Source organism: Brassica napus, chromosome C4 (assembly GCF_020379485.1).
Source record: "Brassica napus cultivar Da-Ae chromosome C4, Da-Ae, whole genome shotgun sequence".
In the NCBI taxonomy this organism is placed as follows: domain Eukaryota; kingdom Viridiplantae; phylum Streptophyta; class Magnoliopsida; order Brassicales; family Brassicaceae; genus Brassica; species Brassica napus.
In genome coordinates, this window is record NC_063447.1 from 49460246 (window position 1) to 49478454 (window position 18209).

Sequence of the window (18209 nt, forward strand, 5' to 3'; positions counted from 1 at the left end):
AATTTAAAATTTAAAATTTAAAAATTGGTTTTGGAACATCCTAAACTTCATATTTGAAGTTTTGAAATTGTTTTCGCAGATGGTCTTAGACATAACATTTTAAACTAATTGTGGTTTCCATATTCCAATGGTTGAGAGGAGCATCCGATAGAGACAGAATATGCCACCAAGTGGGACAGATACACAAGTGGGTTTAATTAAACTATATTTTTGTCGTGGGTTAACTAAACTAATTAGTCTTTTGAGATATTTATTGACAATATACTAGGTGACAAGGAGATGTATGATTGTGCGTTTTTATAGAAAATTTCATAAAAATATGCTAACTAAATTTTGTTAATTTTTTTAATATCTAAATCTTTTTCTATCCGGCTTAATACCCAAACTAACTATTTTGTTTAGTTCAATACATTTACTTTTAAAAACAAACTCATTTTAATAATCGACTTATGCTGATTTTAATAAAAAGTATTAATAAGTTTCAAACAATTTTTTTTAAAAATTAAAATTTTAAATAAAAATAGTCAAAAATTTCAAATTTTCTTTTAAGTTCTAAAATAAAAATCATTAATTGTTGGGTAAATTTTAAATTTTATAAAATTTAATTCCGAATAAAATAAATAAATTATTTTTAAACTTCATAAAACAAATAAAAACAAATATTATAATTTTTTCACATTTTCCACAATTTATTTACTCTTACTCCTTAAGACTTACAACAAAATTATGAATTTTAAAATTTTATTTTGAATTTTAAAATTTTTTCAAAGTTTTCATTTGAATATTTTTTGATTTAAAAAGCATATTTTGAATATAAAATGAATACATTTTTTAAAATTGTATTAAAGTGAGAAAAAAACTTAATGACTTTTTAGTTGGATTTTTTATGGAATTTTCTTTTTTCTTGAAAATTCTATTTGTGCGTTTTAGAAGATAATGTGACATTGTTGATAACAAAAAATGTGAAATATTATTTAAAAAACATGCTATTTTGTTTAAAACTTGATTTTTGTTTCTGTTAGTTGTATAAAATTGTAATGACCCACCACTCCCACCATCTCCACTATCTCCACCATCTCCACCATCTCAAATTTCTATAAAACTCAAGAAAGAGAGAGAGAGAGAAAGAGAGAGAGAGAAGAAGAAGAAGAGAGAAAGCTCACCTGAGCTCGTCGCCGGAGCAACCGTGCGCCGTGATCACGTTCAGCTTGCCACCACCGATAAACACCCTAGGTAACCGCCGGAAACCGCATTCCTTAAGCTCAGTTTCGTTTCCGTTTAGTAAATCGCCCATAACTTCCTAACCATTGATCATCTCGTGCATTCAAGACCACCATCGTGTTCCTCTCGTCGAGACGAAGCCGTAGACACCAACCACGCTTCAATCGGAGCCCGGACGAAGCCGCACGCGCCTCCAGAAGTTTCGCCACTGCGCGCGCTTGAGGTACACGCGCCGCCGCCGGACCACCGTCCTCCGCCGCAGCTCCGCCGCCGGACCACCGTCCTCCGCCGCAGCTCCGCCGCCGGACCACCGTCCTCCGCCGCAGCTCCGCCGCCGGATCACCGTCCTCCGCCGCAGCTCCGCCGCCGGACCGCCGTAGCCGCCGCCGCATCTCCGCCGTCACCGCCGGTGACCGACACCGGTGACTCGCCGGCGACTCGCCAACTCGGCCGAGTCGACCCGGTGAGTCAACTCGGTGACTTGGTCAAACCGGTGGTTTCACTGGTTTAATCGGTTTAAATTGATTTCGGTTCGGTTAGGGTAAACCGGTCGGTTTAGTCAAATCGATTTCTGGTCAAAGCTTGACCGGGTTGACTTTGACCACCGGATTGACTTTTCCGCAAACCTTGACCAGTTCCGTTTTTTGATCGTTCGAAAGGCGTTCCGACTCGAAATTTCGATCTGATTTCAGATTTGGAGTCCATTTGAGCAGCTGGAGTTCATATATACCACTTCTATTCATTGCTAAGGTGAGGGCTACTCCGTTAAATCCCGAGCTAGTTTAGTACTACCATTATGGAAAGTTTAGTTTCGAAACATGATCCGTCTTTGTGAATCGAGTCTATTTGAGAGTCTTGCTTGTTCATTATTGATATTGATTGTTAACTGGAATTAGGATAATAGAGGATTCAACGATTGTGTGAAATGATTGATGCTAAGAACTGCTATATATATGTATATACATAGTTATGAGTAGGGACTATGTGATGAGGGTGTGAGTTCAGAGATGTCTGAGCTTCGACGCTACGGTGTGGTATGGGCGTGAGTTCAGAGACGTTTGAGCTTCGACGCTACTGTTTGGGGCGTGAGTTCAGAGACGTTTGAGCTTCGACGCTACTGTTTGGGGCGTGGTGCAGAGACGTTTGCATTCGACGCTACGATGGGCGGGGGTACAGAGACAGACTGTACTAGCGACGCTTCGAGTATATGTATATATCCCTATGAGGAGATGCGTGGTGCAGAGAGTAGCTATGTACTATAAGCGCATGAGTTGTAACGGCTAGTCCTCTAGCCGAATATTGATTGTTATGTGTGGTGTAATAGGCACCGTGTTTGTTTCATGCTAGAGCTAGGCCTACATTTTAGTAGTGCTATGAACTCAGTCTGTGGTTTGCGGTTTAGCATCTCATACCTCGCTGGGCAACTCCCCTGTTGCTCACCCCTCCTTCTTCCCCCCTTTCAGGTGAGACCGACGAGCAGGAGTGATTATCGGACCGGTGCTATTGGGCTTTTGGGCTTCTATCGCTTTTACCGCTTTTATCTTTATCGGGCCTTTAGGCCTTTGGACTTTTATCGTTTATGTTATTCCTATTTCAGACTTTCGGTTTATGTCGTATTTTATATTTCAGATGTTATCGATGTTGGGTTTTTAGGCCTTTTGGTAGTGTATTGACTTTTATATTATGGTGGAAATTATTATTATTATTTTATTTCCGCTTTTATCTATTTATTATATTTCGAAAGTGACGGGTGTCACATTTTGGTATCAGAGCTATTTATTTATCGTAACATTTTATTATGTAAATCGGGGTGTCACAAAAATATGCACATATGTTTATACTTTTGGCATTATGATCTGAAGCTTTAAGAAGTCCCGAATTAGGGTGTTATTTCCAACCTAGTGAAAATAATAGCTATATGGTAAAATTATTAGAGTATTAGCAAGTCACACAGTGACACGTCGATAGCATTACCGCCGCCAGTTACGAACTTATTCGAGGTTACCACAAGCAAATGAAGCTTTAAGAAGTCCGCAAAATGACAATTAGTTTGGCAAAATAAAAAAAAAGTCTATGATACGATTAACGAAGATGCAAGCGAAGCTTGTAGATGTCAATAGTCTTTCGTGATTAACTAGGCGACGAATTCATGATTAACTAGGCGACGAAGTCACTGATGCTGGATGCATTAGTCGTTACTACATAAAGTATTCAGAGTGGTGGGTTACCATGTAGATATAAGATATGCTGAGATGGAGAAGGATAAACTGAGGGTTTATGTCTTGACGTAGTCGTTGAAGTAATTGTTGAGGCAATGTGTGTCAGAGAGTGAACCAAGAGGCATGCAGAGTGGTAGAGACCATGTGGACGCAAGATGCGGAGCTGGCGTGACAAGTTTATACCGTGGAGAAAAGGCAAGAGATAAACTTGGGAAGCAAATTTATGCCTTGAGGAATAAGTGCATTTCAAGAAAAGGAAAGTGTACTTATTGATATGAAAGTTGTCCATATCCATATTCCTTGGAGGCTAGGGTTTCAGGAACGTGGAGATCACTTCACTATAAAAGAGCTATGGGGTCGTGTGTATTCCATAAGACCCTTAGGAGTGTTCTTGGGTCGTGCTGAAGCAGATGCTGAAGTACTGACGACAGAGAGATAAGTTTGGGTATTTAGGAATCTTTCAGTACCTGTTGTTAGAGTGTTAACAGACTTTGTAAAGCTGATAATCAAGTCTTGCAATAGATTGTTTAGACGATTTCTAATAAAGCAATAGCTGGTTGCTTGTATCTATTTTGTCTCTTGATTTATCTTCTGCATTACTCAGAGGTTGATTGTTTGTAGTTTTTGTTTTAGTTTTTGGTTTTTGCTTTTGTAAAAACCATTTTTTTATCCAATCAAGTTTTAGCTTTTAGTTTTTGTTTTTGTAAAAACTATTTCACTTGCCAATCAAGTTTTTTAACAAATAGATTCCCTAAAATTTAGGGAAACTAGTTTTTCAAAATTTTAACCAATTTATGAAGAAAAGCTAAAAACCAACTTTTGTGGGTTTTCAATATAAATGTGATGATTGTTTCAGTAGTTTTTAGTTTTAGTTTTTGGTTTTAGATTTTAGTTTTGGTTTTTAGATTTTGATTTTTGGTTTTTGGTTTTTGGGTTTTAGATTTTGATTTTGGTTTTTGGTTTTGCTGTATTCTTTTTTTCAAAAATTAATTAATACATTACTTTAAAATAATACAATAAAATATAAATAAATATTTAGATTTACAATTAAAATTATCAAAATATTGTGATAATTATTTTAAAATAAAATACAATAAAATATTTTCATTATTATACTATTATAAAAATATAATGTAATAAAATATTTATCATAAAATTTATATAAATTCCAAAAAAAATAAAAATATTTAAATGTTTGAAACTACTTAGAAATTTTTCTTGTATAAATTATTTTTAATTTTAAAAACTTAAATAGCAATAGTTTTTCTTATATAAATATTATAAATTATACAAAAATAAAAATACTTAAAATTTTGAAACTAATTATAAATTTCTCATATAAATTATTTATATTTTCTTAAAATTGAATGGCTTTTTATTTTATTTTTCATGACTAATACAATATATTGTATTAATAAAACAAATTATGTTTCTATAATTTTGGTTATTTTAGTGTGACTAGTAATTATTAAAATTATTCAATTATTTTATATATAGTAACTAAGTTTTAAAATTAATTAATATTATTTATAAAATATATAAATTTATTTTACAGATATGAAACACAAATATATCACATTATTGTTTAAATTATAGCTAATGTACCAAAATATTGTATGATTATTTATCTTTATGAAAATATTATTTATTAATTATTAACTAATTAAAAGTTATAGTTTCTACCAAAAAAAAATCAAAATTCGTTTTTCCTTTTCAAAACTCACAAAAGTTGGTTTTTGGTTTTTCTTCATAAATTGGTTAAACTTTCCAAAAACTAGTTTCCCTAAATTTTAGAAAATCTATTTCTTAGATATCTTGATTGGCAAATCAAATGGTTTCCACATAAACAAAAACTAAAAACAAAAACTTGATTGGATGAAAAATGGTTTTTGCAAAAACAAAAACCAAAAACTAAAGCAAATAATTTTAGTATTAGTTGTAGCCAATTAGTTATTAATATCTATAAATAAAATTATTGAATAATTTTCATAATTATTATACACACTAAAAACAACTAGAAAATATAAAATTTAAAATATTTTATTAATACAATATTTATATTAATTTGAAAAAAATAGCCGTTGAAGTTCTAAAAAAACAAAAAAATATTTTATGTAATTTATAGATAGTTTATTAATTATATTTAAGTATAATACTTCAAAATAAAATAATTTAAAACATGGTAATGTTTTTATTTTAAATAACAACCACTATGTTTTGATAAATTTTAATGATAATTTTAAAGTATTTTATTTCTATTTTTTATTATTTTAAAATAATGTATTGCTTATTTTATGAAAAAATAAGAATACATCAAAACTAAAAACCAAAAAACCAAAAACCAAAAAACCAAAAACCAAAAGCTGAAAATTAAAAACCAAAACTAAAAGTTAAAAACCAAAAACCAAAAACCAAAATCTAAAACCAAAATCTAAAAACCAAAAATTAAAACCAAAAACTAATAGAAACAGTCATCACCATAACCCATTTTTTACTAGTGGATTTTTCCTTATGAAAGATAATTGGAAGGTAGCTTGGGTTGGATGGTCAGATTAATCCATGTGACCGACATGTGATTATTAGCCATCCAATCTTCAAAGCTACATCTAGGTTTTGAGTCCATTAATCATAATTTATGCCCTTTAAGAATGGCTGAGAAATAACCGCACTGGAATTGTCACCAGCTGTTAAATCATAGGCAGAGATCATTCATCAATTCGAGGTCATTGTCGCAATGGGAAGGTTCGCCACCATCGTACTTGATCAAAGGGAGAAATAGTGAGGTCGAAGATCGAAAAAGAAAATTGATAGCGAATTCTAAAGTGTGATTCTGATACTATGAAAATTCGTATATCATAATTTGTTTCTTGTATTATTCATTGACCCGATCTTTACTATTATTTATATACTGTTATTTAAGAATTGATTTTGTTGATTTGTCATATTCTCTATACTTTTAGGTTTAGTCAATAATAATTTTTATAAAATTTTTATTTATAAATTTTAAAAATAAACAGTTTTAGAAACATGATAACTACAATTCAGCCATACAAATATTTGATATTATCATAGTTATTATTATATAAAAATTTTAATTTGATTTTAGGTGAGTCAATGATTTTAATAAATAATTATTAAAATATTTATATATTAGATAACAGACAGTTTGTTTTAAGAAAAATATAATAATTAGCATCTACACAACTATTTGATATTATCTTATTAATTTATATAAATAAATTCTTCTATTATATGTCATGAAAGGATTATATCTATAACTTTGGTATCAAAAAGGTTATAAATTTTTAGATTTTGTTAATATAAGCTCATCGATAGCATATATAATTTCTTATTTTAAAAAATACGTTTTCTAACAATTGTAAATTTTGCTTATATGTGTTACCACAAAAACTCGTGTTTATGTTCTATCGATACTAAAGCAATACTCGATTACATGTCGTATGAGAAACATACAAAAAACAAACTTGCAAAGAAAAAAAAATTGAATATTTTAAAACATAAGAGATTTGCTCAACTATTTCAAAACATTGGTGAAATTAATTATTTACTGTAAATCAAAATTTAAAAAAAATAAGATTATTCTTATATATATATTTTTGTTATTTGAAAATAACATTTTTATTATAGAACTTAAAAATTTAGATTAATTTTTTTATAATTAAATAATAGTTAGATAAAACATTTGTATAAAAATATTTTTAACATGTGAGTGTTTTAAAAATTTCGACTCAATAATAAGCATATATATATATTTGATGAAAAACTTTGTCATATATAAATACTTTTATGTTTGATTTAAACTTTTTGAGAACATTTGAATTAATAAGATATAAACTAATCAATATTTGTAAGACGATTATGAATGCATGTTCGGACAAAACACCTAGTGGTATTATATTTATTAGTGTTTTGAAATCCGAGGCGGTCGAACCGGTAAACCTGGTGACCCGATATGTAATCCGGTTTGGGTTTTAAAAAAAATCATTATTTAAAAACCGGCTAAAACCCACCAAAACCCATTTAAACCCGAAACTCGGCTACCGGTTGAACCATTGGTTGAACCAATATGTAACTTTAAATTATTTTTTCTTGAATTTTCAGTTACATTATTAGAATCTGTTTTGTATTCTAATTAAAAAGTTAAGTTTTTAGTTTTCTTCAAAAATTAAAATATCATATATATGATCATGTGGATTATGAATGTATTAATAAATCTAGTTGATGTGATTTAGCATCATTTTATTTTTGTTATCTTTAATTTATTACAATTTTATTTTATTTTGGCTTATTTTGGATTTAAATTTAAATTTTATTATTCACATTAGCGATTTTAATACTTATAGAAATTAAGTCTTGATATATTTTTATTTTATGTCATATCTCTTAAGTTGTTTCAAAATTGTTAAATAGTCTATTTTTTTGATATTTTGTATGTGAAATGAAAATAAATATAAAGAAAACTGAAGTTAAGTATTTTTTCAAATGTTTTTTTAACACATAAAACATTTCTTATATTTTCCAATAACTAATATATTACTATATAACAAAATTGATTTATTTTATCAACCTGAAGTTTGTCCGCGGTCGACCCAATAACCCGGTGACCCAATAAGTTGTCTGGTTCATTGTCTGGGTTGGTTTCAAAACACTGATATTTATACACATACATATGTCTCTAAAGCAATAAGGAAATCTAAGATTCAATAGGTAGTGGGAAGTTCCCATAGATTCAATAGGTGAAATAGCCTGAGAGTTCGGAGGCAGCTAAATCAGAGTTGGTCCTTGCAAAGGAAGACACTTTGGGATGATCTGGGCTGGTACTTGCAATGGGAGGTATATCTCTTACACGGTTCATCTTTTTAAACCAATGACCAATGGTCTCAACTCCAAGATAGGAAAAGAGTACCACCAAAGATCCACCAGCAACGGAAACAATGGCGGGAAATAACCATCTTGTTTGATGAAAATGTGGTATGGTCACCCAAGACGCTGCAACATAAGCCGTTGCCATGAACCCTACAGAAACCCACATCATCCTGTGCGTGGCCACCAGTAATCTCTTCAAGGGTTTCCTCTTGTAAGGTATAATGCTAACGAGAAGAATAACGATGCACAATGAAGTGAACAGCGCGATGTTGTTGCATATTGCAAAGACTTTAAACGCTGCCGTGTTGCCTGCCATCGATTTCCCTCTCCATGGCCCATCTTCGTAGACGCCGCCCGGAGGGTTAATCCCACCCGCATAAGAAACTGAAGCAATCAGAACTGCCACTATAGCAATCGTATTTCTTGCATTTTGTAATGCTTCTATATGCATCTCACGTTCCAAGCTTCTACGACCTCTTTCAACTGCCTCTTTATTGTTTCGTTTAATATGTGCTATCTTAGATGTGTTCGTTTCGATTAACCTAAGCAACCGTATTACCTCGTTCTCTTTTGAGCTTCCAGGGATATCTAAAGATTTAACGCCTTCTTGAGATCGTTTATTGTATGGATTAGAGTGCTCACCTTGTTCTTCAATGCTCTGATCAGAATCCAGCTTGGTATCCAACCTCAGCAAGGTTGATAATAACTCAAAGTCTTCGGCATCTTGAGGGAGAAGGTGGAAAGCTGCAAAACCCATCTTGTTCCTGTAGTTGATATCTATTATCTTCTTACCAACAATGTATCGTAGCAGCTACAATTTATTAAATAAGAAATATGTCAGAGCAGACACCACCAAAAAGATTTGTGAATACAAGAAATTATATATGAGGCAAATTTGATTTTGTTTTTCATTTTCTTCGGTATAGCTAACATGATAATAAGGGTTTGACTGGTCTACCGCAGTGATTGCGTATATAAGCTAAAACAAGATTTGGTGATTTTTACTTTTATTATAAAGTTGACAACGACATAGAAAACTACTCACCGGAGCACCACAAGACATGGAAACCGCGATATGTAAGACCGTATTACCATTAACATCTACTTCCCGCATAAGGTTTTGGTTGCTAATGCTCAGTCTCTCTGCCATGAAAATGAAGGCATCTACGTTTTTGTTTCGTGCAGCGAGATGAAAGACAGTCTCCTTCGATCGCGTGAGAGAGCTGAAGGACAATGGAGCCTTTTCCAGGAACTCTTCTAGGACAACAACCGGGCCTCTCAGGACCGCCAGATGCAAAGGCGATAAACCATTGGTGTTACGAGCTTTTTCTAATCCTTGATCGAGCCCTAGTAATATACTTATCAGTTCAAGGTTTCCTCTATCACACGCGTGATGCAATAGCGTCGTTAGCGAGTCTTCCACCACCCACGCTAATTCCCTAGCTAGGTATGGGAATCTCTCCAGCACTATCCTTGTAACAACTGACAATGGTCCGAATACAACAGTGGGCCAGTGAGTTTATATATACAAAGATCACAAAAAATGTTTTTTTTTTAATTAAAAAAAGGGCTTTTTAGATCACAAAAAATGTTGAGCACAAGAAACTTACATGTTGATCCACTTGATATGGAAAATTTGAGTTCATCGAGGCTGACAGAATGTGTCTTTTCCGCAAATAATCTGGCAGACTCCGTGGAAATGCTGCGGCAAACTAAATGGAGGGGTGTTTGGCAGTTGTTGTTCCGTGCGGAACACATTGCCGATCCAAACTCTAACAACGTCCTAACTGTGTTCACGTCTCCGAGGAGAGCAGCGAGATGCAACGGTGTGTTTCCGTGTGCGTTGCGGGAAAAGATGAGGGAAGGTTTGAGCTCAATAATCTTGGAGACAAGTTCTCCATGCCCATGCTTCGCAGCCATGTGCAACACCGTGCTGTGGTCTTGGTCCACGTTTCTCTCCTCCAGCCACGATTCTTTCTCTTCCACCAACCCCAGAAAAGCTGGAATGTCGTTCTGAATGATCGCATTGAAGATGGGCTGCATCTTTCCTGAAGAACACTTGCTAGCTAAAGCAAAAGTTTAATCAGCGAGGGAGGTCCCGAGTGTGGTTATGTCTCTTTATTGTGACTTAGCATAGACTATAAGAGAGTTGACGTTTATAATAACAAAAATACATAAATTCGAATTGACATTTAGTTTTGGCTTCTGGTGTGATGTTGATTGAACCTTCACTTTTCTTGACTTTCTGGCCAATATATTTCCACAATAGCCATATGCTTTCAGACTAAAACGCGTTAATTTCACTGTTTCTTTTTTTCTTTCCTTGTCTTTTCCACGAAAAAATAGTTCATCTTCATACATTTTTGACGTGACAGAACTAAAATTGAAATCGTAAGGAGCTTTTCGTTTGCTCACCGAGATGATCCATCTGAGTGAAGATGCAAATTGATGTTCATTTTGGTCCTGTTCGTTTGTACATCTGGAAGATGCATCCAGATGGTCCATCTAGATGTCTTATCCAGGTGCTCCATCTGGGTGTTGTTGGTTTCTTCATTTCGTCCATTCATCCAGATGAATCATCTGAATGCAACTATGTTCGTTTGCTTTTCATTTTTTAACTTCCATCTACATCCAGGTGGACTTGTTAATAAAATGATTAAAACATAATTTTTTACGTTTCGGCGGAAAAATAACATTTTTACGGTTTTGGCGGAAAATATTTTTGAGTTTTTTGAAGAAAAATGTGTTTTTGGGCGAAAAAATGCATTTTCGTTGTTTTGGCGGAAAAATACGTTTTTATGGGTTTGGCGGAAAAATACGTTTTGCGGTTTGGACGGGAAAAGTGTGTTTTGCGGTTTTGGTGGAAAAAATGTTTTTGACGGGAAAAGTTTTTTTCGCGATTTTGGCGGGAAAAACATTTTCGCGATTTCGGAGGAAAAAGCATTTTTGCGATTTCGACGAGAAAATACATTTTTCCGGTTTTGGGTGGGAAAATACATTTTCCTGATTTTGGCGAAAAAATGCGTTTTATGGGTTTTGGCGGGAAAATTATATTTTCCGGTTTTGGCGGGAAAATTTTGTTTTCCAGTTTTGGCGGGAAAATGCTTTTTTTTTTTTGTTTTAGCGGAAAAATTATGTTTCCGGTTTTGGCGGGAAAATGCGTTTTTTTCCGGTTTTGGCGAGAAAATTCTGTTTTCTGGTTTTGGCGGAAAAAATGTTTTTCCGGTTTTGTCGAGAAAATGCATTTTTCTGGTTTTGACGGAAAAATTGCGTTTTTCCGGTTTTGGCAAGAAAATTGTTTCCGGTTTTGGCGAAAAAATGCTTTTTGCGGTTTTGGCCGGAAAATGCTTTTTGGTGTTTGGTGGGAAAATGCGTTTTTTTCGTTTTGACGGGAAAATGCAATTTTTCGGTTTTGACGGGAAAATGCGATTTTTCGGTTTTGATCGAAAAGTGTGGTTTTACTGGTTTGGCCGAAAAATGTGTTTTATGGAAATGTGTGTTTTACGTTTTTTTGCGAAAAACACATCTTGCGGTTTTGGCGGGAAAGTGTGTTTTTCAATTTTTGCGAGAAAATGCATTTTTTGGTTATAGCAGAAAAATATATATGCAAAAAATAGAATTTAGGGTTTGAAAATAATATTTTGATTTTAAAAGGTCATTTTTGTCATTTAACATTTTGGACTGAACTAGATGCATCTGCATCCAGATGCACCATCAAGACTCACCTTCATTTGGGTGAGAATTTTGACATGAGTTTTTAAAAATTCAGCTGGGTGATCCATCTGGATGTAGCATTATAATGCAAAAAACGAACATCGATTTGCATCTTCACCCAGATGATCCATCTGGGTGAGCAAATGAACAGCTCCTTAAGATTTAACGCCTTCTTGAGATCGTTTATTGTATGGATTAGAGTGCTCACCTTGTTCTTCAATGCTCTGATCAGAATCCAGCTTGGTATCCAACCTCAGCAAGGTTGATAGTAACTCAAAGTCTTCGGCTTCTTGAGGGAGAAGGTCGAAAGCTGTAAAACCCATATTGTTCTTATAGTTGATATCTATTATCTTCTTACCAACAATGTATCGTAGCAGCTACAATTTGTTCAATAAGAAATATGTCAGAGCAGACACCACCAAAAAGATTTGTGAATACAAGAAATTATATATGAGGCAAATTTGATTTTGTTTTTCATTTTCTTCGGTATAGCTAACATGATAATAAGGGTTTGACTGGTCTACCGCAGTGATTGCGTATATAAGCTAAAACAAGATTTGGTGATTTTTACTTTTATTATAAAGTTGACAACGACATAGAAAACTACTCACCGGAGCACCACAAGACATGGAAACCGCGATATGTAAGACCGTATTACCATTAACATCTACTTCCCGCATAAGGTTTTGGTTGCTAATGCTCAGTCTCTCTGCCATGAAAATGAAGGCATCTACGTTTTTGTTTCGTGCAGCGAGATGAAAGACAGTCTCCTTCGATCGCGTGAGAGAGCTGAAGGACAATGGAGCCTTTTCCAGGAACTCTTCTAGGACAACAACCGGGCCTCTCAGGACCGCCAGATGCAAAGGCGATAAACCATTGGTGTTACGAGCTTTTTCTAATCCTTGATCGAGCCCTAGTAATATACTTATCAGTTCAAGGTTTCCTCTATCACACGCGTGATGCAATAGCGTCGTTAGCGAGTCTTCCACCACCCACGCTAATTCCCTAGCTAGGTATGGGAATCTCTCCAGCACTATCCTTGTAACAACTGACAATGGTCCGAATACAACAGTGGGCCAGTGAGTTTATATATACAAAGATCACAAAAAATGTTTTTTTTTTAATTAAAAAAAGGGCTTTTTAGATCACAAAAAATGTTGAGCACAAGAAACTTACATGTTGATCCACTTGATATGGAAAATTTGAGTTCATCGAGGCTGACAGAATGTGTCTTTTCCGCAAATAATCTGGCAGACTCCGTGGAAATGCTGCGGCAAACTAAATGGAGGGGTGTTTGGCAGTTGTTGTTCCGTGCGGAACACATTGCCGATCCAAACTCTAACAACGTCCTAACTGTGTTCACGTCTCCGAGGAGAGCAGCGAGATGCAACGGTGTGTTTCCGTGTGCGTTGCGGGAAAAGATGAGGGAAGGTTTGAGCTCAATAATCTTGGAGACAAGTTCTCCATGCCCATGCTTCGCAGCCATGTGCAACACCGTGCTGTGGTCTTGGTCCACGTTTCTCTCCTCCAGCCACGATTCTTTCTCTTCCACCAACCCCAGAAAAGCTGGAATGTCGTTCTGAATGATCGCATTGAAGATGGGCTGCATCTTTCCTGAAGAACACTTGCTAGCTAAAGCAAAAGTTTAATCAGCGAGGGAGGTCCCGAGTGTGGTTATGTCTCTTTATTGTGACTTAGCATAGACTATAAGAGAGTTGACGTTTATAATAACAAAAATACATAAATTCGAATTGACATTTAGTTTTGGCTTCTGGTGTGATGTTGATTGAACCTTCACTTTTCTTGACTTTCTGGCCAATATATTTCCACAATAGCCATATGCTTTCAGACTAAAACGCGTTAATTTCACTGTTTCTTTTTCTTTCCTTGTCTTTTCCACGAAAAAATAGTTCATCTTCATACATTTTTGACGTGACAGAACTAAAATTGAAATCTCAAGTAGCTGTTCGTTTGCTCACCTAGATGGATCCCAGGGGTGAAGATGCAAATTGATGTTCGTTTTGTATATTATAATGTTACATTCAGATTGACCCACCCAGTTAATTTTAAAAAAAACTCATCTCAAGTTCTCATCCAAATGAAGGTGAGTCTTGATGGTGCATCTGGATGCAGATGCATCTCGATGCAGATGCATCTCGTACAGTCCAAAATGATAAATAACAAAATAATTTTTTTAAATCAAAATATTATTTTCAAACCAAAATTATATATTTTTACATATACATTTTTCCGTCAGAACCGAAAAATGCATTTTCTTGCCAAAACTGAAAAACACATTTTTCCGCTAACAACGCAAAAATACGTTTTTCCGCTAACAACGCAAAAATACGTTTTTCCGCAAAAAAACGTAAAAACACACATTTCCATAAAACTGCACTTTTCGGCCAAACCAGTAAAACCACACTTTTTGACCAATAGGGTAAAAACACAATTTCTCGCCAAAAACGTAAAATCGCACAAAAGCCGAAAAACATACGTTCCTGCTAAAACCGTAAAAACACAATTTGTCACCAAAATCGCAAAAATGCTTTTTCCCACCAAAACCAGAAAACGCATTTTCCCGCCAAAATTACAAAAACGCATGTTCCCGCCAAAAACGAAAAACACATTTTCCCGCCAATAACGCATGTTCCCTCCAAAACTGGAAAACACATTTTTCCGCCAAAACCACAAAACACACTTTTTTGTCAAAACACATTTTTCCGCAAAAACCACAAAAAAATATTTTTCCGTCAGAAAAGAAAAAAATATTTTCCCGCCAAAAACGAAAAAATGAAGTTTTCCGTCAAAAACGCAAAAATGTACTTTTCCCGCCAAAACCTGCAAAAATACATTTTCCCATAAAACCGCGAAAAAACATTTTTCCATCAAACCCGCAAAAACACTTTTTCGTTAAAAACACATTTTTCGCCAAAACCGCCATAAAGTATTTTACGCCAAAACCGCAAAAACTCAATTTTTCCGTCAAAACCGCAAAAGTTATTTTCCACAAAAACCGTAAAAATGCTATTTTTCCGCCAAAATTTTTAAAAGTATATTTTAGTCATTTCATTAACAAGTCTATCTAGATGCAGATGTAGGTTAAAAAATAAAAATAAACGAACATAGTTGCATTCAGATGATTCTCCTGGATGCACATACGAAATGAAGAAACGAACAACACCCAAATGGAGCATCTGGATAAGACATCTAGATGGACCATCTGGATGCATCTTCCAGGTGTACAAACGGACATGGCCTAAGATAACCAAATGATGTTTACAAGTGAAAAAAATATGTTACATTCGAAATGTCTCAATAATAACATATCAGAATAACCAGAGGGTCAGAAACCACATAACAAAAATTCGATCTCTCTCAGAAGATGAGGATGAAAGATTGTGTCTAGGTAGTTACAAAAAATAATTGTGCTTGGGCGTTAGAAATTGTGTATAGGTGTTAGAAATTGACATTAGATGAGATCATGAGAGACTCATTAATTTACTGAGCTCAATTTTGGAGACTGATAAGTTGCGTTCTTAGGTTTTAATTTAAAAATGACTGACATCAGTGAAGATAAAACTGGTCATGTAAAAATGCCCTTTGAAGATATTTTGCAGTAAATGGGTCAAAGTAATGTATATAGCAACATATATCTTCAAATAGCTGGGTTACAATTTACGAATACCAAAAAAAAACTAATTAGGAGTATATGTTACAAAAAAAATCTAATTAGGAGTATCAGATTTGTTTAGTTAAACAGACCTTACTGGCGATTCTTAGGCTTATTTTGTTAGGCAAAACCTCAAACTCGAATTAATGCTAGACGAGGAGAATTGCGTATAGGAATGCCCAACCACCCTTACCCTTGTGTAAGGAAACCGTCGGGTGATGATTATTGCATGGGCCATACAAAGAATCATATTGGCTTCTCCTTTGTGATTGTCAAATAGTCAATAGTCAATAGTCAATAGTCGTTGACTAGAAACTTGTAGGTAGAGATGTCAAATGGGCGGGTTGGGCGGGTTTGGGTGTGTCCGAATGGGTTTCATTTTTTTGCTGGACATTTTTGGTCGAAGCCCAAATAGAACCATGTCCAAATGAGACCATAACCAAATAAGACCATGATTTGTTGGGCTATCCATGGACGGCCCATACGCCCATTTAATGTAAACAACATAATTTCAGTTTTAAAAATTTAAAGATTATTAAGTTTTCAATTTTAAAGATGTCACATACTTAAACTTTAAGTTTTAAACTTCATGTTTCAAAGTTATAAAAAATTCAAGATAAGTTTAAAAAATTCGTAATTTCGTCTGACTTGCGGAAACAGAAACAGTCGCCAGACTCGCCACCAACTTCGTTATGAACACAAATCACCGATCTATTTAACACATAAACCATAACACAATATTAGTAGATGATACGAATCAGTAGCTAATAGTAAAAACCCATAACACAAATCACGAAAAATCAAATCTTAAGAGATGATGAAATCAGAAGTTGGTGAAGAATCGAAAAAAAATTGAAGAAGAACGAAGACGAGGAAGAAGAATCGAACACGAAGAGGAAGAATCGAAGACGAGGACTCGAAGAGGAAAAATCGAAGACGATGATTCGAAGAGGAAGAATCAAACACGAAGAAAAAACACAAGAGTGAGACGGGAAGAAAAAAAAAGGTGATTTGTGTTTTCTCCCAATTTTTCAAACCCTAGACATTTAAGTTTATTGGGCCGACCATTGTCCAAGTGGTTAAGCCCAATATTGTCCATGAATATAATTGGGTTCACCCATCTGGACAAATTTTAATTATGGTTTAATCTGGGTCTGTCCATTTTGGACCATATCGATTTGGACACGGGCCACCCATTTATAGCCCGCCCATTTGACATCTCTACTTGTAGGTCTAGACGTGGATCGGATATCCGGATTTTTAAAGGTATTTGTGATTTACTTCGTATATCACGGATATCTAATTTTTCGATTTGCTATGCTTCGGAAAAATACGGATATTCGGAAAAATGGATATCCGGAAAATAAATAGATATTTGCGGATATTTACACGGATATCTCATATGTTTTGATTAATACAAATAATCTTAAAAATTTGATACAAATTTGTTTTGTAAAATATTTTTTTGCATGATATATATGATAAAAATTAAAAGAAGTATTGAATCTACATTGTAAATTTTTTGAACTTAGTTAACAATTATAATAACACAAAACTTAAAAAAAAATTATAATTGTTATAAATGTGTTCTCTTCCTTTTATGTAATACCGTGAATAGAATTTATCAAATAATATGTTAGAATAATAATTATATAATTTTATACATTAAAAACTTTAAATATAATCAAGATATACATGTATTTATATATTGCCGGATCGGATCTGATATTCGCTTCCCAAAATTTTAATATTTATGATTTGTTTCGTTTTTAACGGATATTGATTTTTAATATTTGCTTTGTTTCGAAAGTTTACGGATATCTAAAATTTTCGGATCGAATCAAAACGAATAATAAATCGAATCAAATTTAACGGATAAAATATCCAACCGTATAAACTTGCATTAACTTCGAAGTTAGAAGTTGAGTTTCAACGACTTTTAAATACCTCTATCTTCTAAAGGACAGCCCGTCTTAAAATCATTATGGGCCCTGTGCTTAGATTATATGTTCCCAAACTTATAGCTATGTGTTTTAAAATTTATAAATTAGGACCCCCGACTATATTCCCTCCGTTCTTAAAAGATCCATATTTTAAAATTTTCACACTTTTTAATAAAATATATTAAAACTTATCTATAAATGCATAGTTTTTTGTAATTTTATATTTCATATATTTTTAAACCAATAAGATTTTACTAAATACAATTAATGTTCTTGAATTTCACAATTTCTCATTATTAGTTGACAAAAATTACATTGGAAATATAAGATATGTATCTTTTTAAAACAAATTTTTTCTTTAGAATATGATTTTTTTAGGAACGAAGAGAATATATCTTATAAAATAAGACCCTAATTTTAAGAACAAAATTTCCAAAAAAATAAAGGACCCTGTGCAAATGCACCTTGGGGCTTGGGTAGGCCTGAGACTGATCGGGTATCCAGGCAATTTTAAGGTATCCGGATCCGGATCTTTATCCGGCGGATCCATAA

The 18209-nt window shown here is 33.9% G+C and overlaps 2 protein-coding genes and 1 long non-coding RNA gene across 3 annotated transcripts; 1 reads left to right on the plus strand and 2 right to left on the minus strand.

Annotated features, from left to right (window-relative positions):
• Nucleotides 1-884: 884 nt before the first annotated feature.
• On the plus strand, nucleotides 885-6377 carry LOC125586349. The gene is made up of 3 exons (XR_007322836.1): nucleotides 885-1233; nucleotides 1330-1971; nucleotides 6125-6377. It is a non-coding gene; the product is annotated as an uncharacterized LOC125586349 (long non-coding RNA).
• A 285-nt stretch (nucleotides 6378-6662) lies between these two features.
• On the minus strand, nucleotides 6663-10818 carry LOC106416768 (ankyrin repeat-containing protein At5g02620-like). Its single transcript, XM_013857676.3, has 3 exons — nucleotides 9938-10818; nucleotides 9373-9809; nucleotides 6663-9138 (listed from the first exon to the last, which is right to left on the minus strand). Exons 1-3 carry the CDS (start codon nucleotides 10368-10370, stop codon nucleotides 8191-8193), a joined length of 1818 nt encoding a protein of 605 aa, XP_013713130.2. The 5' UTR covers nucleotides 10371-10818; the 3' UTR covers nucleotides 6663-8190.
• Nucleotides 10819-11722: 904 nt separating this feature from the next.
• On the minus strand, nucleotides 11723-13877 carry LOC106416773 (putative ankyrin repeat protein RF_0381). The gene is made up of 3 exons (XM_013857680.3): nucleotides 13218-13877; nucleotides 12653-13089; nucleotides 11723-12418 (listed from the first exon to the last, which is right to left on the minus strand). Exons 1-3 carry the CDS (start codon nucleotides 13648-13650, stop codon nucleotides 12197-12199), a joined length of 1092 nt encoding a protein of 363 aa, XP_013713134.2. The 5' UTR covers nucleotides 13651-13877; the 3' UTR covers nucleotides 11723-12196.
• Between the last annotated feature and the right edge of the window lie 4332 nt (nucleotides 13878-18209).

Coding starts and splice junctions, on each gene's coding strand:
- LOC106416773 (XM_013857680.3), bottom strand. CDS start 13,650: ATGCAGCCCATCTTCAATGCGATCATTCAGAACGACATTCCAGCTTTT. Junction 13,090..13,217: donor CATATCAAGTGGATCAACAT/GTAAGTTTCTTG, acceptor GACCATTGTCAG/TTGTTACAAGGATAGTGCTG. Junction 12,419..12,652: donor CCATGTCTTGTGGTGCTCCG/GTGAGTAGTTTT, acceptor AACAAATTGTAG/CTGCTACGATACATTGTTGG.
- LOC106416768 (XM_013857676.3), bottom strand. CDS start 10,370: ATGCAGCCCATCTTCAATGCGATCATTCAGAACGACATTCCAGCTTTT. Junction 9,810..9,937: donor CATATCAAGTGGATCAACAT/GTAAGTTTCTTG, acceptor GACCATTGTCAG/TTGTTACAAGGATAGTGCTG. Junction 9,139..9,372: donor CCATGTCTTGTGGTGCTCCG/GTGAGTAGTTTT, acceptor AATAAATTGTAG/CTGCTACGATACATTGTTGG.